The 24,771-nt window shown below is 35.8% G+C and overlaps 1 protein-coding gene across 1 annotated transcript in view; it reads right to left on the bottom strand.

Moving 5' to 3' along the window:
* The window catches only part of plxnb1b (plexin b1b), a 69,074-nt gene that overhangs the window by 6,910 nt on the left and 37,393 nt on the right, over nucleotides 1-24,771 (bottom strand). The window contains exons 6-35 of the mRNA XM_059560571.1: nucleotides 24,482-24,582; nucleotides 24,256-24,388; nucleotides 23,866-24,022; nucleotides 23,035-23,143; nucleotides 22,725-22,833; nucleotides 20,977-21,843; nucleotides 19,857-19,991; nucleotides 19,626-19,748; nucleotides 17,899-17,989; nucleotides 17,215-17,372; nucleotides 16,435-16,586; nucleotides 15,193-15,298; nucleotides 14,340-14,476; nucleotides 14,056-14,232; nucleotides 13,250-13,436; nucleotides 12,390-12,632; nucleotides 12,089-12,271; nucleotides 11,793-11,941; nucleotides 11,404-11,504; nucleotides 10,607-10,824; nucleotides 9,961-10,139; nucleotides 9,800-9,866; nucleotides 9,399-9,545; nucleotides 4,048-4,213; nucleotides 3,790-3,893; nucleotides 2,236-2,320; nucleotides 1,241-1,407; nucleotides 929-1,089; nucleotides 255-402; nucleotides 88-152 (exon numbers count right to left, since the gene is read on the bottom strand). Of these exons, the coding sequence (XP_059416554.1) occupies nucleotides 88-152; nucleotides 255-402; nucleotides 929-1,089; nucleotides 1,241-1,407; nucleotides 2,236-2,320; nucleotides 3,790-3,893; nucleotides 4,048-4,213; nucleotides 9,399-9,545; nucleotides 9,800-9,866; nucleotides 9,961-10,139; nucleotides 10,607-10,824; nucleotides 11,404-11,504; nucleotides 11,793-11,941; nucleotides 12,089-12,271; nucleotides 12,390-12,632; nucleotides 13,250-13,436; nucleotides 14,056-14,232; nucleotides 14,340-14,476; nucleotides 15,193-15,298; nucleotides 16,435-16,586; nucleotides 17,215-17,372; nucleotides 17,899-17,989; nucleotides 19,626-19,748; nucleotides 19,857-19,991; nucleotides 20,977-21,843; nucleotides 22,725-22,833; nucleotides 23,035-23,143; nucleotides 23,866-24,022; nucleotides 24,256-24,388; nucleotides 24,482-24,582 (4,925 nt within the window). The remainder of the gene's footprint in view (nucleotides 1-87; nucleotides 153-254; nucleotides 403-928; nucleotides 1,090-1,240; nucleotides 1,408-2,235; nucleotides 2,321-3,789; nucleotides 3,894-4,047; nucleotides 4,214-9,398; nucleotides 9,546-9,799; nucleotides 9,867-9,960; nucleotides 10,140-10,606; nucleotides 10,825-11,403; nucleotides 11,505-11,792; nucleotides 11,942-12,088; nucleotides 12,272-12,389; nucleotides 12,633-13,249; nucleotides 13,437-14,055; nucleotides 14,233-14,339; nucleotides 14,477-15,192; nucleotides 15,299-16,434; nucleotides 16,587-17,214; nucleotides 17,373-17,898; nucleotides 17,990-19,625; nucleotides 19,749-19,856; nucleotides 19,992-20,976; nucleotides 21,844-22,724; nucleotides 22,834-23,034; nucleotides 23,144-23,865; nucleotides 24,023-24,255; nucleotides 24,389-24,481; nucleotides 24,583-24,771) is intronic.

The raw sequence follows: 24,771 nt of genomic DNA, 5'->3' as shown, positions 1-24,771 counted from the left end.
TATTTAAGAAAAACAGTGATATTCAGAACAAGATGACTTTCTAATATAGTATATATACAGTGGTAAAGTAGTCCCAGGTATTTTTACCGTTCAACCATCTGTTTATAGCGAGGGATATCTCTGGCATACAGCAACTTATTAATAGGTGAATCCTAGATAAACATGAATAAAAAGAAATGTATCAGTTTTTCAATCTTCAGCGATGTCTATATTCCACTCTACTGGCTTCCTGTTCCTTTCTGTTTGTCTCTTACCCTTCCAAGTTTATGCTCTGTGGTAGTGCAGGAGTCCATGAATGTTTGAGCAATGACTGACAGAACCGCGTCAACATTATCTGACACCTGCACATCGAAGATGAACTGAGGGTTCTTTACAATGTTGATCCAGAACCGCAGAGGCAAACTAAAACCAAAAGACAACCAAATCAGATCATCAAGAAAACTTTAAACTATTACTTCACTCGTAGGTGGATACTTAATTGTTTTAATCCAGTTAAGGCTTTCTATATCTAATTCTAATCCATTCATTTATGAGACTATCACCGAGTAGCTCCATTAAATACTTAGGTAAAGGTATAGTTCACCAAAAAAGGAAACTTTTGTTCATCTTTGGGACACAAATAAAAATAATATTCTCTTAACACTTTGGTCCATCCATTCAAAGTCTATACAACTAAAATGTATTTTACCCAGGAAAATGAACAACAGTCTTAGTTTGCAGGTAAACGACAGAATTTATTAAAAAAACTTTAGGGAGTACTGACCCTTTATCACAGATCACAGGTTAATATAAAAAGGATAGCCAAAGAAAAATGAAAATGAATGACAGTTATTTTTGTTGACATACATTTTCCAGTGTGAAGAAAAAAAAAACAATTCCCGGATTTAGCTTTTTTTATGGTTAAATTGGTCACTAAGTTAATTAGTACCTGTTCGTTTTCCAGATGTGAATAGTTTCAGAGTCTGAAATGCCATGGCGCACTGCCTGATCATCAAGCAAGTCAAAGAAATATTTGATTGCCAGAGGAACCGGTTGACTAGTGCTTAGAATAACTGTGAACAGATCATCCACAAACTTCTGCAGTGTACCCTACACAAAGACAAAGACACAGCAAGTAAACAGGTGTGCGTATGTTCAGCTTTGTATACTAGACAGAGTTGTACATAACTGGTAAGTGTTTGGCTTCTCCTTCAAGCTTTTGTCTGTATCTTTAGGCTGGGTGAACGCATGTTTAAGATACCTTCATTGACAGGAGCCGTGTGAGATAGATCTCTGGTATTGTCTTGGCTCTTTCTCGTTCTTTTAAACTGCCTCGTCTGTGTTTGGGTAACTCTGGCTCCTCACTGGCCTTCACTAGATGCCACAGTCTCACTCCTTCCTCATCTGCATCCTCTAGCATGGGCGTCTCTGTGGGGAGAGAATGAAAGACAATAAATTAAAGCAATATATTCAAGTGTTGAACAGAGAACACAGAATGATAATGTTAGTTACCAAAATGTAGTCTACAATGTTTAATGAAACATTTTACACACAGTTTCTTTTTTGTTGAGCTGCCTGTTACAGTTACATATATATTTTTATACACACACACATATATATGTATACACACAATGCTGTACAATATACATGTCAAGAAAAGTGAAGCCAAAAAAAAACATTTAGATCATGTCCTGATGTCTGGCTGCAGTATAAGTCATAAACCCTGCCCTCTCCATGTAAACAAATAAAAGGTGAGCCAAGCTTTAAAATTTTTTAAAAAGGCCCAAAGATGGTTGCCGTCATATTAATATAGTTCTTATCATGCCTATGTAAGATCAATTGTTAGTTTTAAAGATTTAATTAGTTATCTGATGCTTCTTTTGGGGGCTTCAGGAGGAGACTGAAGCACATTTAAATCAAATTGGAGAAGCAAGGCTGCATAAAGTTCAAGAGGGTGTTCTTGTGATTGAAGTTGTGATCTAGTATAGGCAGAACCTTGATTGCTCAGGCTTCAAATGACACCATCTGTGAAAGATAGCAGCAGCTATCCAGGGACATTTGGCTTCACTTTTCTACAGTGGAAGGAAGAGGAGATGCATTGTTTTTTACAGTTTATAGTCAGTACCCTTTTAATTTAATTTTTTTTATACAATACTGTCTAAACAATCATGAAAATCAGCCCTGTGTGTTGCACATGAACATGGTGTCTGTGAACATGAACATTTTGCAGAGTCATGTGTGCTATACTGTACTCACTCTCCCCTGCAATGTAATCATGGGTATCATGGTGAATATGTTTGCTATTGCGAAGCACCAAAGCTACAGTTGCTCCATCTGGAACCTGTAATCACAAAAATATATGAAGAATAGAAGTTAAAAGTATTAACTATATTTTAGTTCATGTAACTAAGGAATATTTGGCATGTGACATTAGTTTAAATATGAACCAGTCAAATGAGGATAGTCCCTACGGTGCCTGGGAGATGATGTGGTCGGTTCACTTAGTTCTGTCGTGGCCATGAAATAACTTGTGGGAATGTGATAATATGTCATGGCCATGAGACATTAATTCGTGGGAATGTCATGTTAACTCGAGGTAACGACATCCTTATGTCGTGGCCACGACTTCTTATGCTGAGGGAACGACATCCATTTCTTGTGGCCATGATTTCTTATGTTGAAGGAAGGACATATTTTTCTCGTGGCCACGAGTTTAATGCGTAAACAAACCTGCGTGACCATAGCAACCTGGGATTATCAGATATTTATTCATTATTTTTTTATTTTGAATTATGAAATTATTACATTATTTATTATAGAAAATATTTAATTATTAAATTATTATAACCATATAATACCGGACTTTATTACATGCAATAGCGAGCATTCAAATAAAGTTTATCATGAATAAATGTTATATAAAGTGCATAATATAAAATAGGCCTACAAGAAAACATTTTTATCCATCCTACAGTCTTCGAAGTCCATTAACTGATCGTTTTTTCCCCCGTAATATTTTTATATTATTATTATAAGACTTTATAAGAGATTATTGGTTATGTTTTATTTGTTTAAATTCCTATTTTGCTTCATTTCGATCTTTTTACTTAACGTTCTGAATACTTTTGTAAATAATAGCCTACTGTAAATGCTCGACATGCAAATAAAGCCTTAATTATGCTGACTGGAATTTTTTTCTGGAATGCAGATTAAATTTAACATTTAAACATGAATATTAATGAACATGAATATTTCATTTTATTTCTGGCTAATTAATAGACCATAATTATAAATACTAAAGTGTTTAGTTGAGGAATTAATCATTCACGTAGTTTCATTTGTAAATGAAAACACATCACGTTCATTTACCATTTATCTGACAATTATGCCAATAAAGCCATAAGGGTGTCGTTACCTCAACAAAAATATCTCATGGCCACAACATATTATCATGTTTCCACGAGTTATAATGTCATGGCCACAACAAAACTAAGTGAACCGACCATGCACTTCCCGGGCACCGTATGTCCCTATTTGGTCCTCCACTTTAAAACAAAGCTGATTTCCTTGAATCCAATGCAAAAACAAGTGTTGGGAAATTTTAATCCTCATGCAAAATTCCTAAATTGACTGATTTCTATTGAAATAACTCGATTTTGCCCATAAAAGTTAGCAGAGCAATTGTAAATGTGCCCGCACCTTTAGTTTTTCCATTGGCTTGCTCACTAAAAGCATCTGTAAAGCATTGTTATTTGTAAAGCACTTGACTTGAGTGGTTTACAGCACTGTAATTTAAAGATTGCATTGTACCTTATAATGCTGGAGCGTGTTCAGGCGTTTCCAGTTGCCCTGAACCACAGATGTTAGATCTTCATCTGAGAGGATTAGGTGACCTGCTACTCCAGACCGCCATTCTGGAAATCCCCAAGGAACAATAAAAACCACATGTACAGTCATAGACATATAAAGTTTGAAAAGAAACAAACAAAGAATGTAAGAATGAATGAATATGACATAAGAGGACACTGATATGAGTAAGAGAGAGCAGACATGTATGAATGTTCTCACCCAGGTCCACAGAGTCAGCATGTGGTCTATGAGAGTATGAGGTGCCCTTGTACACCTGGTCTAGTATCTTCTCCTTCACCTGGGTTATAGTGTCACAGTCTAAAACTTTGGCAGCAACTGGCTGAGCCTCATTCACACCTATTCCCTGCATCAACACATTCATTGTCTAAAGTGAAAAAAAGAGAAGAGAAATAATTAAGTATTCTAAAATCACATTTTAATCATCTACATTTTATACAAGCACACAAAAAAAAATCCACCTATGATTCTCTAATAAATCTTATAAACTGATCTGTAATATCCCATTTGATATTTCTATTTTCTCTTCAAGACCATGGCTTCTGATCTGAACCATGTTCTATTTACATTGCACATCTTTCACCTCCACCATAAAACCAGCAATTTTTTTGCTGAGCAATAAGTAAGAATCAACTATGGATGGAAAGGCACTGTCAAAAATCTCCGGGATGAAGTCAGGAGATGGATACAAAAACATTTCAAAGGATTTATCAATGTCTAGAAGCACAGTAAAGTATATTAATAAGACGTGAAAGTTATTTGGTACAACACAGACCCTCCCTGATTCAGCATGTTACTCCAAACTGGATGAAAGAGCCAGGAGGAAACTGCTCAGAGAGGTGCCCGAGAGGCCTACAGCAACTCTGAAGCAGTTGTAGGATTTATTACAAAGAGTGATCATTGAGTGATCGTGAGACAACAATATAAAACATTTGGCTTTTATGGAAGAGTTGCAAAAAAAAAAGGGACACTCCTCAAGAAAGGCCACATCCCATCATGACTAAACTTTGCCAGCAAAAAAAAAACACAAGATTCTGAAGCCACAATAGACTAAATTGAATAATTTGGCCTCAACACCAAAAGATATGTCTGGTGGAAATCCAAAACAGCTCACCATCCAAATAACAACATTCTTACTATATTAAAGCATAGGGATGCACCGAAATGAAAATTCTTGGCCGAAACCAAAAACGAAGAGAAAGAGAAAACCAAGGCCGAAAACCGAAACACCGAAAGAAATTATGCCAATTATTAGTACCATTGCATTTATTGCTATGACCGTGTACTAACTTTACTAAAATGAAGACATTGCAATTGCATAAATTAATATTAAAGTTTCAAAGATAATTACAATTACATAAATTATAAAAAACATAAAAATACATAATTACAAATTATGCAAATATTTATTAAGCACATTGCAACAATGCACAGTATAAAATAAAATTCAAACTAAAAATGTATCCCACTCATGTGAATATTAAATAATAATGAACAGGCCTACTGGCCTGCAGAAAGGTTTTAAAATGAACTGTTCTCTCATAAAAACAAAGTGCATTTAGGTGAAGTGCATTTGAAATTGTTCTCTGTAGGACTAGAAAGAGCATTACTTCTCCAGTATAGGCAAGAGGGTTATCACTTCTGGGGATGGGGACTTCAGACAGATAACCATCTAGCTGTTGAGCAGTTGAGCTTGTCATCTACCTGACATTTGAGAAATATTTGAGAGAGTGTATTTAAAAAGGGCCAGGGCATAAATAAACATTTTTATCAAATCAAAGCAGAAATCTAGTAGCCTAAGAACAAAATAGCCAACGTATTATTATTATTATTTGAGGCACTTTCTTGCAGAATTTCACTGAACATATCAGACAACGAGGGTGCATGCGCCTCTTCTGGTGCAGAGACGAGTCTTTTTTTCTGCGCTCTGATCTGTCTCCTGCGCTTGGTGCTTCTCCATCTCCACGCGGGTTCTCCGCATCCAGCGCGGCCTGGATCATTTCCGCCGTGTTGTTTCGGTGATAAAACCGAAAATGCACTTTTGGGCCATTTTCGGCCGAAAATTTTCGGTGGGTGAATATTCGGTGCATCCCTATTAAAGCATGGAAGTGATAATATCCTGTTATGGAGCACTTGTCAGGATAGAAAGAAAAATGGATGGGGCAAAATACTGTCTGATTCTTGAGGAAAATCTGCTGCCTTCTGCCAGAAAGTTTACCTTCCAACATGACAATGACCCAAAGCACACAGCAAAACTGCACACACAATGATTGAAGGAGGAAACGGTGAATGTTATTGCATGGACTAGTCAGAGCCCAGACATAAACCCCATTAAAAATCTGAGGAATGACTTGAAGACTGCAGTCCAAAAATGGTGACCATCAAACTGAATTTGAGTTTGATGGTAAAGAAAAGTGGGCAAATATTGCCCACTGACGTAGTATTAAGTCTAGATGTGCAAAATTTGTAAGACTAAAGTTTGTACAGACTAAAGACTGTAATTAAAGCAAAAGGTGGTTTAACAGAATACTGACACCACAGGGATCCTTTTTCCAACTATTCAGTTTTTTTCTGACATATTGGTGTAGTATTTTTCACTTGGATGTTATAAGTTACACTGAGGAAATGCAGCTAGATAAAACAAAAATGCTGTCCATCTTCATTTCAGGCTACAAAGCAACAAAATGTGGTTATTTTAAAGGGGGTGATTCTTTTCTATACCCACTCTACAATCATTCTTCAATTATACCCATAAAACTTACTGTGAGAACAATATTAATTCCAAATGATAATACACTGATGTGCCAAAACATTACAACCACCTGTCTAAAATGAAGTTGGCCCTCCTTGTTCTGCTGAAACAGCACTGACCTGTCGAGTCATGTACTGTTCAAGACCCTTAAGAGTGTCCTGTGGTATCTGGCACGGGACATTAGCAGTAGATACTTCATGTCCTTAAGTTGCGAGGTTGAGCCACCATAGAATTGGACTGGTTTGGTCCAGCGCAAGCCGCAGGTGCAAAGTGGAGATCAGGACAACACTTGAACTCTTCATAACACTTCTTTAAACCACTCCTGAACAATGTGTGCACTGAACAATGTGTGCAATGTAGCAGGGTGCAATATCCTGGGTGGCAGTGGCTCAGTGGTTCATGTAGGTTGTCTACAAACCGGAAGGTTGGTGGTTTAATCCCTGGCTCCACCTGACCAAGTCCTTGAGCAAGACACCTAACCCCAGCTGCTCCCGACGAGCTGGATGGCACCTTGAATGGCTGACACCGCAGTCGGTGTATGAATGAGTGTGTGAATGGGTGAATGTGAGGCAAATTGTAAAGCGCTTTGGATGGCCATGTGGTCTGTTGAAAGCGCTATATAAATGCAGTCCATTTACCATTTACCATCCTGCTGAAAGAGGCCACTGCCATCATGGAATGCTATGGAATTGAACTTCTACCGGTGTGCGATTGAGAGCATCATGACCAGTTGCATCACAGTCTGGTATGGGAACTGCTCAGTGGCTGACCGCAAGGCGCTGCAGAGGGTGGTGAAAACTGCCCAACGCATCACAGGGACACCACTTCCTGCTCTTGAGGACATCCAGAGGAAACGCTGTCTACGACGAGCTCGCAGCATTCTCAAGGACTCCTCTCATCCTGACCATGGACTGTTTAACCTCTTCAGGAGCCTCCGGACAAAGACCACAAGATTCAGGAACAGCTTTTTCATTAAAGCTGTCTCCTTGCTGAACTCTGCCCTCTGACACCCCTCAACACCCCCCACTCCACACACACAGACTCCTCCCCCTCTTCAATACTACATCTGTCTGATTTATTTATTTATTTAACAAGCAAAAAACAGTAACTTGTTATTACTTGCACTACTGTCTGTTCATCCAGGAACACTGAATAATCCATTTGCACACTGAAATATTTTCTATGCACTTTACTGTCTATTGCAATAGTGTAATTATGTTCATATGTTCATAGTTCTGCCTATAGTGTACATACACTTTTACATAATCTATGTATCTATATAGTATGTTCATAGTACACCTATCTGTATATCATGCTAATAGTATTTAAAATCTGTAAATTATGTGCATAATACTTATCAGTATAGTTATTGTACATATTATAGACCTTGTATATTCTGTACTTACTGCTTATTGCACTTCTGGTTAGATGCTAACTGCATTTGGTTGCCTTGTACCTACATGTGCAGTGACAAAGTTGAATCTAATCTAATGCTATGAAAAGTGCACCTGGTCTGCAATGAGGTTTAGGTAGATTGCATGTCTCAAATTGCCACCACATGAACATTGCCCAGAGCATCACAGTCCCTCAACCAGCTTTGTCATCTTCCTGCAGTGTATCCTGGTCCAATTACATCCCAAAGTAAATGTGATGCAAAAGAAAACTTTCTTACACTGCTCCAAGGTCAAGTTATGTTGTTTGTGTGCGCATTCTATTGGCTTTTGGGTGTATACAAGGGTCATCATCAAGGGACCTCTGGCCAGTCTGTCTCTACACAGGACCATCATTAAAATTGTTTGACACAGGGACCTTCTACCATCAAACTGTCACCAGTTTGTGGTGTGCACCTCCTCAGACCACTGTTGGCAAGTTCTCAAAAATGCTGCTCAGGAGCACCTCACAACCTTTGCTGTTCCACAACAATTCGGCCCTTGCCAGATCTCACTCAGATCTTTATTCCTGCCCATTTCTCCTCCACCTACACATTGACTGAATGAACTGATTGTTCATTTACCATAGAAATTACCTAGACCTTCACGTGCCCTTGTGAGAAGATGATTAACAATATTAATTTCACCTATGAGTTTGGCTCACCAGTATATGCAATTATATATATATATAAAAAAAAAAACACTGGTTAACACTTTATTTACAGTGTACTTTAGTATACGTGTTACATGTACCTACTACAGTAATTAAACTAGTCATGATTACAACCGAATAACCCGAAACCAAATTCTAATCCTAACCCTATACACCGTAGTCAGGTCAGATGGCATGTTAAATTTAACGCAGATCTTTACATTGACACAAACAGTACAAAAGATTCCAGATCACACAATTTTACCAAATGATAAATTTCAAAACTGTTTTATGGAGTTCTTGTCTACTATTTATTATTTTTTTGTTCCTGAAACACATTTTATCAGCTGAACAATTGTTCAACAACAGTAGAATCTATATAATACACTGTGCTTCTCTCCCTCACAACCGTGTTTTCATTCCTGTTCAAAATTAAATATGCCGCTACCCTGACTAAGGTCTATAGTACATGTTTTTAATTAATATTTATCATTACCTATTGGTATATTTACACTAACAATCACACCTTAAAATAAAGTGTAACTGAACATTATGATACTTACATTTTGTAAGCGTGGACACAATCTGTGAGCTAAGATGGAGTGTTTCAGTCAATTAAAACATTTTTATTTATTTATTTTTTACAAAAGCTTTATGGCAGAAACTAATTGGACTAATGCACTAAAACTGTATAATAAAGAGATTCAAAGATTCTAACCAGAGTGCGGTATTCCAAATCCTCTCTCAGCAAACGGTTATCATTTAAGGTGTATTTGGCTTTGCCAGTCACTGCATCCACAGGCCCTTTATCCACTTGGTGTTTAATTGCTCTGAAGAGCATGTACAGAGGCTCACCAGCTGAGTGCTAAACACAGGAAGCAGAAATATAATCATTTACACAATACAACATGGGTGATCTACTCAAAAACACACATACACGGCCTCTGTGTTAAACTATTCTTCGGTCTTAATTAAGACATCCTCATGTTTTAAGAGGGTAATTACATTCCTGGACAAATGTTTTATACTGTTAACCACCTAATCACATTTTTCAGAACTGAATTTTATTTATTTATTTATTTTTTTTCATACAACAATCCTACCAATTTTTATACACACCCTTAAGAAAGCATAGAGGCAGATGGATATCCAGTTTGTCAGGAGCTTTTCAACTACCGTCTCTGTTCTGAGAAGACAATTAAAGCCTCAGTCATACAGACACTTGAGAATAATGAATATTAAATTGGTACTTCTAATGTCAGCTACTGCAACATCCATACCTCCGGAGCATGAGTTTTGGGTTCTTGGCGATATACTGTTCCACCAGATCGTTCAACAGTGTTTTGAGTATGTCAGTAAAGTACTCTAGTTTACTGTGAAGAGCCACAGTGAGCAAAGAAGCCACATATCCTCTATCTCTAGGCGAAAATGTCCTCTGGCTCTCCAGAGTGTGGATAAACTGTAGGAAAGAAACATGAGAGAATTAATATCAGAAGATGGTGAGAGTTATCATTTAGTGTAATTATTCACAGACACAACTTTCATAAAAAGTGCAAACATTTCCTAATGCTCAAAGGTCTTGTTTAATATTGTACACTAAGTATTCAGAAGCTATAAAGTTTATTTACATGCTTTCCCAAAAAAAAAAAAAAAAAAGTACAAATAAGTACAGATTATTAATAATAACAGAAGTGTTTCACATGGACAGCAGGATGGATTTTATATATATAGTCAAATTATATTTATTATTTATTTATCTTACTACATAAGTGTGAAGACATTCTTAATTTTCCCTCTGTCTAAAAATGATGAAAAAACTAACAAAGTTTTAAAGTGGTTAAGCAAAAACAAACTGGTATACACGGAGTTTAAAGTGCTCATCTTTGAGCGTTTGGACAACAGTGAGGAAAAGGGGATTTTAGCTACCTTTGTGAGGAAGAGTTTGCTGTTTAGGAGATTAGATAACTGAATGAGTCCTTGCTCCACCGTGGCCCGTCGACACTCCTGCACATCCAGGTCTCTGCGAAGTGGTGACTCACGGTGCCCAGGGAAAAAGATGCGTTCAGCATACATGCGGTACTCCAAGAAAGGAATCCCTGATCCAACCAGATCACTTGTCATATCCATCATTTCAGTCATCAAATCTGTGGAGGTTTAAGAGTCAACTGGATGATTATTAAGAGGAACGATTTGAGAAACATAACTGATGGCTGAAACACGGCACTGGGTAATTTTCGATTTGTTAAATCATTTTAAGAAGCTTTATTGAACATTTCAAATTAATTCAGCTTTTCAGAATCTAAGTGGATAAGTGGACCTTATTTTGACCAACAGGTCCAAATGGTATCATTTTATTTACTTTTTATTTACCACTATGAATGAATGATGGAATAAATTTTGGCCTCGCTCACAGCTTTTCTTAGACTTAAAGGGTTAGTTCCACAAAAAATTAAATTATCATTTACTCACCCTTATTGTCATTTGAAATACAGTAAACAGCAGCACAAATGTCGAATTCAATGGAAAGACAAAAATTATGTCAATCAACTGAACGTCAGTTATCTTCATTTGTGTTTCCGAAGATGAACAAGGTGAAGGTTGAAGGTTTTAAATGTTTGGAATGGCATTAGGATAAATAAATGATGAATTTACCCAGAATTTTCATTTCTGGGAAAACCATCCATTTAAAATCATTAAAATCTATCCTTTGATCTCTCTCTTACCTGTAAACTCTTTTTTGCAACGGTCTCTCACACTGGTCTCTAGATTCTCCAACTGGATCTGAACCTTCTTATAATCTCTCAGAGCCTGTTTACTCTTTCTCCTAAATGGAAGAGATTTGAGGGCACACAATATCAATTAAGTTCATCGACCAATCTGTAAATGTTTTAATATTGATTTATTGCATTATTCATTGGTAGCAGGTAAGCATTCCAAAAAAAATGGGCATTCTATGTTTTCCAATTTATGATGGGCAATATCCATTAACACTGGTAAAATGCCAATCTAATCCAAATATGTTCAGAAAAAGCTATATTCTTCAAAGGATACTAACTTTTTCACTGCACTATATTCACTGTACATTCTCTCACATTACATATTACATACACACCTGTATATAAAAACGATGATAAGTACAATAAGAGCAACAAGAGAAGCAACCGTTCCAACACCAATCTGTGCCACCAGTGGAAAGATAGAGTGACTAGGAGAATCATACTGCACTCGTCCCAGTGAAAAGTTCAAGTTTCCCATATGTACCTGGAAACAGACAGACACGCTATTACACACCCCGTTCATGCAATACAATATCTGCCACAAAAAAAATGCTAATTACAGCCACTTCATAATAGAAGATGTAAGTGAAATTTAAAGCTCAGTTTGTGAGGGTGTTGGCTTCGTCCTTACTATAAATTCTGGAAAGGCCTCAGCTCCCTCTCGCTTGCGTCCATGCCTTAGGGAAAGTGGGGGCTGCTGGGATGGTGGCTCACAATAAAGGTGATTATGTGTCAAAGTTTTAACAGTACAAACTCCTTCACCAATCAGTGCTACTACTTCCTCTTTAAAGATGGCCAAGTCTAAATTCACACCCTGTAGAAAGAAATGAAAAGTGGTCCAAGAAAAAGTTAAAAGCAGCAGCATAAAATTAAGTTCTTAAACTTGACAAGTAAAATAAATAAATGGATAGATTTTAAAAAGTCCCACTAACCTCCACTGATATAACTGATCCAGGTTTGTAACGATATGGTTTTGTGGGATCAGGACGGTTCAGTGGGTGCAGGACTGGGTTTGGTTCATAGATGAAAGGTGATTGGCTGACAGATTTAAAGTCAAAGCGCAAGTTATCCAACAGAAACTCAACCAGCATATGGCCACCAACTACCTTAGCATCTACACCAGGAGTCCGACACAGCAACAGAGAAGAGGTTTTCACTTCGCAATCCTCCTCAAACTACAGAGAAAATGAAAACAAGATAACACTGTGTAAGTGAATAAAAGTCTTCTAAGTATTTAACACAAAATGATGCATAACTATGGAGACTGTTCAACAAAAACTTTAATCTAATAATGTAATAAAACTGTTTTATTTATTTTTTTGATCAATCTTAAAGCCATTGTGAATCAAGACTATTATAATTCAACAAGAATATTATATTTTTTTCTGTATCTCATTCTGAATAAATGCCGGATAAAAGAATAAATGATTGATAGTCAATCAGAACCATAAATATAACAATCGGCAATCAATGCACTTGCCATAGTTATATCAGATATGAAATTAGATAGTATATACATGGTGTTTAAATAAAGATTAATAGTTCATTCATACTGTATAATCCAATGAATAATCTTCTCTCAATCAATTGTTTATGTGAGTTTATGAATGAATCAGTGGGCAAACATTTCTAAATTGAGAAGATGGGCTTCAAATTTTGGGGTACAGGTGTTGGAATGGTATATTAATCTGTGAATATACTTTAGAAACAGAGTACAAAACTGGGGACACAATAAATTAAGTGTATATGTTTGTTAGGTAAGGTTAAAATGAAAAAAAAAAAAAAACAATACCTGTATGATAGAACAGTCTTCTGTACAGTCTGTTTCCTGCATGTCCACATCTGTTACACTCCTTTTTCTCCTTCGTCTGCGTCTCCTCAAGGGGTTAATGGAGTGAGGGAGGATCACTGTCACTTGCATCTTTGGCTTTTGGACCACATCCAAGTGCTGGCCGAAAACGCTAATTACACGCCCTCCACTGTATAAATGTGTAAATGAAGGAATGTTAAAGATAGTTTTTTTTAAAGTGAAATTTCTAAAAGAAAAGTTCATAAATACAGCCTTGCTCTAATGCAGGTACGAATCAGCAATTGATGAATAAAATTAACTCCCAAAAAAGTCCCTATCATAATTTTTTTTTTCTTGTTCAGTAAGCTGTTGCACTCTGACATTCACGCTGACTTTAAGCATGACTACAGTACACTACAATCTTAGATCCAACAAAAATCCCATTTAATAATTTCTAGGTACAGGCCTATAGACAGATATAAATTTCTAGTACATGTCTAGTCCCATACAATAATCAAAAAATGTCTAAAAAACTTTTCTGTCAGCATTTGACTGAATCTTAATGATGTTTACTCCATATTTTAAAAACATATATACGTTTGCTTCTCTGTGCGTCTGCTGTTTCTCATTTCCCACCTGGTTCTAACCTGTACTCTTAAACACAATAATTAAAACTCTTATTTTCAACACTTCATGTTCACTTTAAGATCTTTGGTGTATTATTTGTCAATTTAAATTACTTTGGATAAAAGTGCCTGATAAAGAAACAAATGTAAATGAAATAAAGGCAGGTAAACTGAAACACACACCCGACAAAGCTCTTAGAGGGTTTGGCTTGTGTAATGTTGGGGTCAGGGGTATAGAAATAGCCATTGCCATGGAGATGTCGCTCAGCGTTTCCATACCGCACAGTCACTCTGTGTTCTCCTGTCCTGTTACTAGCACCAGTCAGACACTTGATAGTTTCCTCCTGAACACTTGCTATTCTACAAAGGGGAAAAAAGGGCATAAAAGAACTTTTTATTCACAGACAATCCTCATATTACACCAATCTACAGGATATGTATTTTCCACAGTGATATGTAGTACTTACAATGAACAAGGCACATTCCCTAGTAGGACACTAATATCAGTAACACGACCGGTCAAAAGTTTTCTGCCTGTGATTGTCAGAGTTGTTCCTCCTGCCTTTGGTCCTCTCTGAGGAGAAACTTCTATCAGCTTCGGGTCCTTCAAGGATGCAAGGTTGAGAGATACAATCAGAAGAAATTCTGCATTCAAGAACTAAATAATCACAGTTTGTTCTTCTGCAAACTTCAAGCCAGAAGGAATTCCACAACAACCATTTTCAAATACCAACAAGGTGCCAACATGTTCTTAATAATCAGATGAAAAACAGGAACTGGAGGGATAGGGGATGTATATGTGTGTGGGGGAGGGGGGGTTTACAACATGACGTGAGTCATTCAAAATGTATTAGAATGTGGTGCAACCTTAGAGCCACGCTTTTATGTCGCGTCAAAGAACAATATAGTCATGTTTTGTATAGAGTGTATCATAACACACTGAAATTGAATATTAACTATATTGTCTTCACCTTTATCCCACAGAACTACTTTAGCTTCAAAAGTCTCATCTTTTACACAGAGGGGCAAGTGATTTAACTACAAAATAACTATTCATATTATACATATGGGCAGACACAAAAGCACAATACAAAAATTGGATTCAAGTAGTCCATACAACACATGCACTATAACTTTAAACAAGTTATAAGGAACACTTTTATGATATATTTGGGTGCAGTGGACAGATTATTCCCCTTCTGTGTCCCATGTAGGTCAAGACAATATATATATATATATTTTGTTTTTGGAAAGACAAAAAAAAAAAGGTAAAAAACTTTTTATAATAATATTGCTAATTATTAGTAAATACAAGTTAACCTGGAAGCTGAATCTCTGACTGGACAGGCCGAAGCCTCCACCAGACACTTTCACAGAGATGTGACCAGATTTCTCCTCTCCACTTGCAGTAGTTGTACATAGAATTCTAAAAGAGAGAGAGTAAGCATAAACAAATGTGTAAAACACACAGAAACAAAGCAAATGGGCAAATACTTCTTAAAATTATTTAATCAGTGAAATAAGTGAATTGCAAATACTTTATATTGTAAAGAACAATTCTTATTAGGTGCAGGACACGGTGGTTCTATAATATACTCCTTAAGTGTGCTATAGGCAGTGTTGGGGGCAATGCATTACAAGTAACGCGAGTTATGTAAACAGAATACTTCTTTCAAGTAACTATTAAAGTAACGCATTACTTTCCTTCAGCCCGAGGTTTATTCATTACCCATTTTTGGTGTGAAAGGGGTTTCACATTTGCTATAAATAGTACTTCTTATATTAAAAACAATTAAGCCCTGCTCATAATTAAAAAGAAATGCAAAAGTAACGTAACGCATTTCTTTCCATAAAAAGTAACTAAGTAACGTAATTAGTTACTTTTTTAGGGAGTAACGCAATATTGCAATGTATTATTTTTAAAAGTAACTTTCCCCAACACTGGCTTTAGGTACAAGTTGAGGCATTTACATCTAAACCTGCAGGCATCTAGTCAATGACAGTATTTAAACTAGTTTGCATACTATATGCATGGGCACATATAAGTATCAATGTACTGTACATACGTGTAAATGTGAGTGTAGATGTGTATGTGTTTACATATGAATGTATTCAGATATATAATATCTGATATGCATTTAATGGAAGTGTAATGTTATTTGAGAAGAAGTGTAAAAAAAAAAAATAGTTTGCACACAATTTTTTGTTGTTGCACACAATTGGTTTGTGGTTTGTTTAGTTCAATTTGCTAATTAAGAAATTGTAAACGTCATAAGGGGCGGTAAATCGAATGGCAGAACGCCGGAAGAAGGGAAGTGGGTCAGACATAATTTTTTGACCACTTCATATGTTTTGTTTGTAGAATTCTTTTCTTTGGAACAAATTTAGTTTGGTATAATTTGTATCTTAATTTTAATGCGTTTTTTTGTTGGTCGTTTACTTGTCTAAATAAATGAAAAAGAAGAAAAGGCAAATGATTCTCTAAATGAAGTGCGTTCAGAACGAGGCCCGCTACCATGCTTTCACGGCCAAAACAAAGGCCGAAACAGTATGAATATTTACCTGGAGGATATTTCATATAGATGTGGTATAACAGTGCAGGGCACACCCGCAACAGTCACAGACTGAAGGATATCCTGAGCTTTCTGTCCCAAGTTAGACCCAGAAACAGTTAAAGTAATGCCTCCTTCCACTAACCCTGACAAAGGCTCCACCTATGGACAGAAAACCAGTCTTTAGGCATTGTTTTTTTTATATATGATGGTACAGATTTACATTTACACCTACATATTTGGAAGAGGATTTTATCCAAGGTGACTTACATTACTTTCAAGTTATACATTTAATCTGTTCAAGCATTCCCTGGGAATCGAAACCACAACCCTGGCATTGAAAACACTCTACTAACCTTAATTTAAAGATATCTACTGTACAACTAATTTGGAATGACTGATTCATTTTCATATGTAATTATTCATTTAAATGAAGTATTTCTTATATTTATGAATATAATGTAATTGGAAGGTACTGAATGGTACAGTATTATGTATTGTGAGTCATACAAACAGACATATGCACAGACAACAGGCTCCACTCCACCTTAGACTGTGTGTTAACTGTAGGGTCAGAATGTTTCTTAGAGAGTGAGTCAGGAGGGAAAAGAAAACAATAGAGGTCCCATTTATACCCAGGGTTTGGATGTGTTTCAGTCAATCCGATCATAAGCAGTATGCTAAAGCAAAATTTATTTTAGATTTGTGCATTAAAGAGTCTTAAAAAGTTACAAACTCCATATGCACTAAAGATTCTGCATTTAGTCATGTTTGAGACTGTTTAACAAACCAAATGAATGAGAGGAGCAGGACAGGTCATTTCGATGTGTTGGGAACAGGACTCTCTGTAAACACAACTGGCTCCACACCACACACAGTTGTACTTCTGATCTGCAGTATGACAGCGGCTACAGTCCAAGTGCCCAACTGAACAGTTATATAACGTCACTGAAATGGACAAAGAATATCGGTTAGAACATAGTTACAATACAGACAAAATAGACTTCAAATTCATACATAAGAGTGAGATTCAGAAACTACATTTTCAAAGAATTGTTTTACTTGGCATTCTAAAAACACAAACAGATTATCCGGCCAAAGGCACAAAGACTACACTTTCCACAAATGAGTGTTAAACTGGTCAGAGGGGAGACATTAATCGAGAAAATAAAGGCCTTTTTTATGTTCCATTATCTTTTCATATTTATACTTAATTAATGACTATTGCTACTAAACCATATAAAATCATACGTTATAAAGTTTTAAAAAATATATTTGTTTTAATTGAAAGTGCCAGGACCCTATATATATATACATCTATATCTATATATATATATATATATATATATATATATATATATATATATATATATATATATGTATTGAATGGGCTCATAAGACAATAAAAAATTATATACGTCTGTGTTTTTTGCACAAACACAGCTCATCATGAGCATCAACAAATTATACTCACCATAAAGGTCAGTGCTGTCAATATGAAAAGTGTCTTTTCTCTTCACATACACCATGGCATTATAGTCTCTAACTGGGTCTGCATAAAAATACTACAGAAAAGAAATTTTGAGTATCAATGATATTTGCAAACTGCAGTCTTTCCTCACAGAACACACATGCATTTAAAACTACTACATAGTTGTTGTTTTCTTCTTTAATTATTGTTGTGGGCTTTTGCCTTTACTTAGACAGCACTATAGAGAAGTAACCAGAAACTAAAGTAAATAACAGGGAGACGAGACACATTTTGGAGCATGTGCATGCCTGGCTACACCTCTATATAGTAAATATTAGAGCAGTGCTTCTCAAACCTGTCCTAGGGACCCCCACCACTGCACATTTTGGATGTCTTCCTCATCAGTCACACACAATTCAAAGTGACATCTAGAAAACGTCATTTCAAAATGCTCTTCGTACACACCAGCATTTGAGTATTTCCAAAATTTCTCATCCACACTGAAACATCAGAAAACACTCAAATCATCTTAGATAAAAAAAAAACGTAATAAATGCTCACTGAGATGATTACTGGGAGACCAGACATAATAAAGTTCTCACACTTTTCTTCCATCAAAACATTGGTAACACTTAACTTAAAGCCTTATAATGCATTTTAAAAGTAGTTTTAATGCATTACTAATGCCTCGTAATGCACCTTATAATGCAATGTATAATCTCATAATTAATAATTGTAACCCCAGTTCTAATACATTATAATACTTATAGTAGGTATTCACCTTTAGAAGGTATATTGAATTAAAACAAATGAAAAACAAATACTACAATGCATTTTAAGTGTGGTTACAAATGCATTTTATGTTTGGTTACAATTATTTCAGAAAAATTATAATCCTTTACAACGAACATTATGAATACCATTATAACGTAAATTAAAATGTTAAATGATGAATGATTGTCTTTTTAGGGTGAGTTGATTATAGGAATTATGTGTATATTGTTATTAATGGATCCATTTCATTTAATTTCATTTCATTTCATAATGCATTATACATGAAGGCATTATGTAGAGTGCTACCATAACATCTCACCACTTTCTGCATCCATGTCACACTTATTCGGCATTTCATGCATGACTGATAAAAAATGCAATTGCCCTCATTTTTTTGCCACAGGACGGCAATCACAAGTAAATTTTCTGTCATCTTTGCAGAAACTGAATATGAAGACTGTACACAGTAACATATATATACACATGCTATATATATATATATATATATATAGCAACACTGTGAAAGAAAACAGCATGTGACAGGCACATATCATACAATATGTGTAACATGGCTAAACATACAGTTTTCAGATATCTCAGTTTTCACAGTCCATATTATAACGTGAAAACTTCAAATGTATCCACTTAGAAAAGTGTCTTTAAAAATCTTGCAGGCCAAAAATGCCTTTTTAGTGTGAACGAAAGTCCAAAATGTAGAGGGAAAAAAATGCATTTTCATTTTTTATCTGGATAAGTGTAGACATAACCCGAGTCTAGCAGTCTCTAATAATGAGACGATGAGCTAAATTAAGTGTGTTAGATTAGAGAGACATTCAAAATGTGCACTTTTTTTGTACTAGAATAGAGTATGTATTTTGTGTATTATAATATAAGGGCCTCATAACATGCTTACATAATACTCACAAATCATGCTCTGAATTATGTTGTTGAGGTACCTGGTGAGCATGACAGGTGATGTCAAACTGCAAAGGGTTTGCCTCATTCAACGTCACATCTGCATCAACCACCACAGTTTGCCCCTCGATCACCATTACACACTCGTATGCCAGCTCTTTATCCTAGGCACAAGTGTGTTTCAATATCTTTTTTTTTTTTCTTTTTTTATAAATGGATATGTATATTTTTTTTAATTTAGAAAAAAGTGTGTGATTTGTGTTTATTTCTACCTGGTAGAGATGCAAGTTGCGGGCCAGCAGAGAGATTTTTCTCTGAGTTAGGACAGGGAGCAGAGAGGATCCTTGAATCTTCTCCACACATGGGCAGGCAGATGCCCCCCAATTGACAAAGGTGCCTTCATCAGCCTGATTAAAAAAAAAAAAACAGTTCAATTATGTTACCACACACAAACATGTATGAGAGTGAATGTTATTGTGTCGCATCATCCAGTGAAAAGGACAAGGAGAAAGGGATTTAAGGGATAAAAGATTTACACAACCAAAAAAAAAAAAATGTAAGCAATAAAATAAATTCGAATACATTTTAAAACTAAATTCAGAATTTTTTACTGGGTTATAATTTGAGTTGCCATTAGATTAATGCAAGTGACCAAATGACGAAATGTGTATTATCGGAATCAGTTTAATCATTTAATTTAAATATTTACTCCTAACGTTCAACTACATGTTAAAAAACAAAAAAATTGACCATCTTTTCTGTTGTTGTAGAATAAAACACTGAATTAATGCTTTACCTTGCTGAAATAAAATGCTTTAAAATTAAACAAATACTTTACAAACCTTAAATGTTAACAACTTAAACTAATATAAAAACATATATATAGTAAACGGTCATTATTAGCAGAAATAACAATGACTTCTAAAGTAAAAAACCTACATTTACAAATGACTACATTTAGCTATTATGTAACCTTAAATACTACACTCATTGTAATCAGTAATTTTAAGTCCTCACAACTCTTCCACTTTGGTATCCACTTTATTAACCACAAAAATTGGCATAACCATTTCACATTGCTAATCGAACGCTTCTGAGCAGCAATCTCCCGTTTCATTAGCTGTAAAAACAATTCATAATGCTTCTTGATGCTTCTCCAGACATATTCATCATTATATTAGTATACTGTAATGTAATTACTATACTGTATACCTTGTACTTGGTATTATACAAGTGTAAATCAAATAAATATGAGAGTATTCACAGGAGTTTTTAAATATTTTTTTTATTCCAAACTAAGAAAGTACATTGCAAATAAGAGAGAAAAACATACTCTTCTTTGTTTAGTTTTTTAGTTATGACTTTCTATCAGTTCTAGATGTTTGGACTCACCTGTAAATCTGCGGAGTCATACTGGTAATCAGCATCCATGTCTGCACTTCGCAAATGGAGGTATACTGGGGGATCACTGTCTGAATCTCCATCCCCTGATAAGACTGTAGCAGCAGAAAATGTTGTGTTGTCATTCTCTACCTGATCCACCTCCTCAGTTTCCTCTGGAGCCAAATGAGCATCTTGACGGTCAGTAATTAACCTATTCTCTGAAGGCACGGCAGGTGACACTCTCTCAGACATAGACAAAAAGTCACTGGTTTCAGAATCAGACCCGTGTGGTTCTGGATTTGAAGGCAAAACTGTAGTTTGGGTTTCATTTATCAAATTTTGAGGGGTGCTGGTAAGCAAGCTATTGTATGTGGCTGGGTCCATTACTGGTGGCAATTTGGTTTCAGCCAGTGATATCCTTTGCTCCTCAGCAGCGTCGATGACTGATGGCAACTCAGTTTTTACAACCGCTGCCAAACTTGCAAGAGTAACCACATCAGTGTCTGTCTCCCTCAGAGCCACTGATTCAGTATCTGTAACAAGAAGCTCTTTTTCTGAGAGGATCTCATCTAGCAGAGAGAGTGTGGAAGCTGGCTGTACTGTGGTCTCAGCTGTGGAAGAGGGGAGAAAGGCACTTGTAGATGCAGCAGACGGCTTAAAAGTGGAAGAAATCTTAGTTATTGATGCTGGTTTCACGGGTGCAGAAGAGGTTAATGATTCCAGTACAGTAGTTATAGTTTCAGTTATTGCAGCGGCAGTAGTCGAAGGTTTAGTATGAGCCATGGTTTCAGGGATTTTGTGTGTTGTGACTGGTGAGGTTGTGAATGCAGCTCCAGAGGCTTTGGTTGCAGGAGGTAGGGTGGGCAGAGATTTCCACTAGTGAGAAGTGCAGGGAAAACCAAGAGAGGCACAATAGTACAATTAAATAAAGATAGATGGTTATAGGAAGCATTACAAATTGATACTCAGGTAAAAAAAAAAAAATCATTACACTGCAAAAACGGTTTATAGTTATGATTTATTTTGATTTATGAAACATGGTTTTGAATTCTCAAGCTGTGATATTCCAAACAGAATGCTGCTGCAAACGTGGACCACTTACAATTATGTTTGCAGTGCATGTTAGCCTTACCATGCTTACCATACCATTTGTGTTTTATTCTTTTAAAAGTATAATGAACAAATTACAGGAATTACTCATAATTTTGATAATTGAACATTTTAGTCAATTACATTTTCAATTTCCCAAAACATTACAAATTACTATGAGTAAATTATAAAAGACATGACAAAATATAGGCAGCTTGTTTTTCTATCCAAAATATAGGCAGCTAGCTGCAGATCGTAAAACTCCAAATAAATATTAAATATTATCAAAAAAACAAATACTCAAATTCTCAAATATCTAAAAAAAAAAAAAATCTCAAATGTCAGACTGTTGTCTTATTGTATAGCAATATATTTGTCTGTCTATGAAGGTATTTTAAATTAGCAAGCACTTTGTGATGTAAAATGTGTGAGAAGGAAAAGATAAGACAGGTAGCATGCATAGCAATTAAGAATAACCTTATCCTTAAGAATATTTTGTGGATCTGCCTCCTGGTTCTTTGAATAAACTGGTAAAATGCATTTTGTTTTACCAATTATTCACAGAATTCTGCAGAAAACACTGTTCTCATGTTTGAGACAGATAGTTTTCACAACACAACAAAACTAAAGCATAGAAAGAAGGCACTTCTGAGGATGTAATGACTTACATGTTCATTATAGATTATCAGTCCCTTATCGCACACAGCCTTGTGGGTACACATATGTTGGTTTACACACCAGTTGCATCCCCAGCGACTCTGCACACAACCATGGCAGCTGCAAAAGAAAAGGGCATCCAAACACATTACCTAGAGGTAGTGTGTGTATATAAATTATAAAACCAAGTTAATTACACTTCATTTTAAAACTTAATGACCATGCACTACTGGATTTCTTTTTTCTCGTGACAAAGAGGCTTTAATAAGTGTAGAATTCAGTTGTTTTGTGCCCAGAATATGTGCTGTTTTTGTAACTCACGGCATGCTTCCTGCAAGCTGTTTGACTGCTGTGCAATCATAAAAGGTGAATTCCTGAGAAGTCACAACAACATCATGGAACCGAAGAGAGAGCGTGACTGTAAAAAAATCTGATTCAGAAGGAAGAGAAGAAGATTAGCATGAAGAGATTCTTGTGATTGTTATACAGCCATGACTGTTTGGGCTTCTCACTTTCATCTTATCATTTGTGTCTCTCTGGTTCATCTTTAATGACACATATACTACCAGGCAAGTTTGAACTCGTTGGGATTTCATCTAGTAGATCTTGGTGGGTTTAAATGATTTCAGCTGAAAATATTTGTGGTGGTTTTTGAAATGGGATGGGAAGTGTCACCCTCACATTGTTCCATATTTTTATGACTTTTTGTTCTACTGTGCAACTCAAAACAAAACAAAAACACTTTTTTTTATTATTATCTTTTGTGAAGCAAGAAGTGCAAACTGGTTTGAAACAACACGAGGGTGAATACGTTCATTTGTAGGTAAACTATACCTTTATTACTAAATGTATAATGGAACATCAAGTAATGTAATTTATAAATTTCTCCCATTTGTCTTGAAGCATTCGATTCAGCTTCCCTATATAGGTGTGCAAATTCAAGCTTCTTCATATTTAAGGTTGCTTTTCTTCAAGCAATGTAATTAAATTTGTTTTAGCATCACCTTTTGCTGGATTGTATGGTTCATGAAACACTAAACCATTTTTATTTCTATTAGGTTTTTGATGTCTTATTGGCCAGGCCTCCTGTGTCAAAACTAATTTGTTAAACATACATTAACAAATGTGAAAATTAGCTAGCAATATTCTCACCTTGACCAGGTGACACAGATGGCAATGTATATACATGTGGAGAAGAGCAAGTGACACCACTCTCTGTGACCACAGCTAAACTTGACCTGTCCTGGAAGACACAAGAGTAATGCTCTCCTTGCTCCAGACTGGGAAGACCAGGGATGTATAAAGAGATCTAAAAGGAGCAAAAGAAATATAGAGAGAGGTGAAATAAGAGACAAAATCAATTTGGATTTTTAAGAACTGCAGAGTTGGTTATTGTTGTCTCTGTGCTCAATAATGGTCACTGTGAACTAAGCTTATATAAATATATGCATCTTGTATTTTTATCATGATGTAACGTGTACTACCGAATTAACTTTTTAAACAGGAACTTTTTTTTTAAATGTGTTAATATGTGAAACATACATTTCTCCTCTCCTCTCGGCTGATGTTGGATGGATTGAGAAACGTCACGCTCAGGCATTGTTGCTCTATATCAAAGCTCCAAAGCCACTGATCTTTCTGATCCCCACGCGCACACTCGCTACGAAGCCCACACCTGATGCACAAAGACACAATGTTCAAGTTCAAGTGACCAACTATTCAAAATAAAACATTCTGTACATGAGGTTCTTTTCAAATATGAACTTACTTCCCCTCCAGAACACACCAGCCACAATATGGATCATGAGCCAACAGGCAGGACTGACAATCCAAATACTTTTCACACTCTGCTACAGGCCTCTTCTCTAACTGTGTGAGCACAGTAATAAAAATGATAATAAATGAATAAAAACAGCAGGGAAATGCAAATATTTTCAAAATTATATACTACAGATAGATTTACCAAGTCTATTTGCCTTCACATTGAATAAATTATTTTGATTTGTTATAATAGCTCATATTATTACAGTTTTACTATAGTTTAATCAAGTAAATGCA

Source organism: Carassius carassius, chromosome 10 (genome assembly GCF_963082965.1).
Source record: "Carassius carassius chromosome 10, fCarCar2.1, whole genome shotgun sequence".
NCBI classification, from domain to species: Eukaryota; Metazoa; Chordata; class Actinopteri; order Cypriniformes; family Cyprinidae; genus Carassius; species Carassius carassius.
This window is presented reverse-complemented; position numbering and strand designations above follow the sequence as displayed.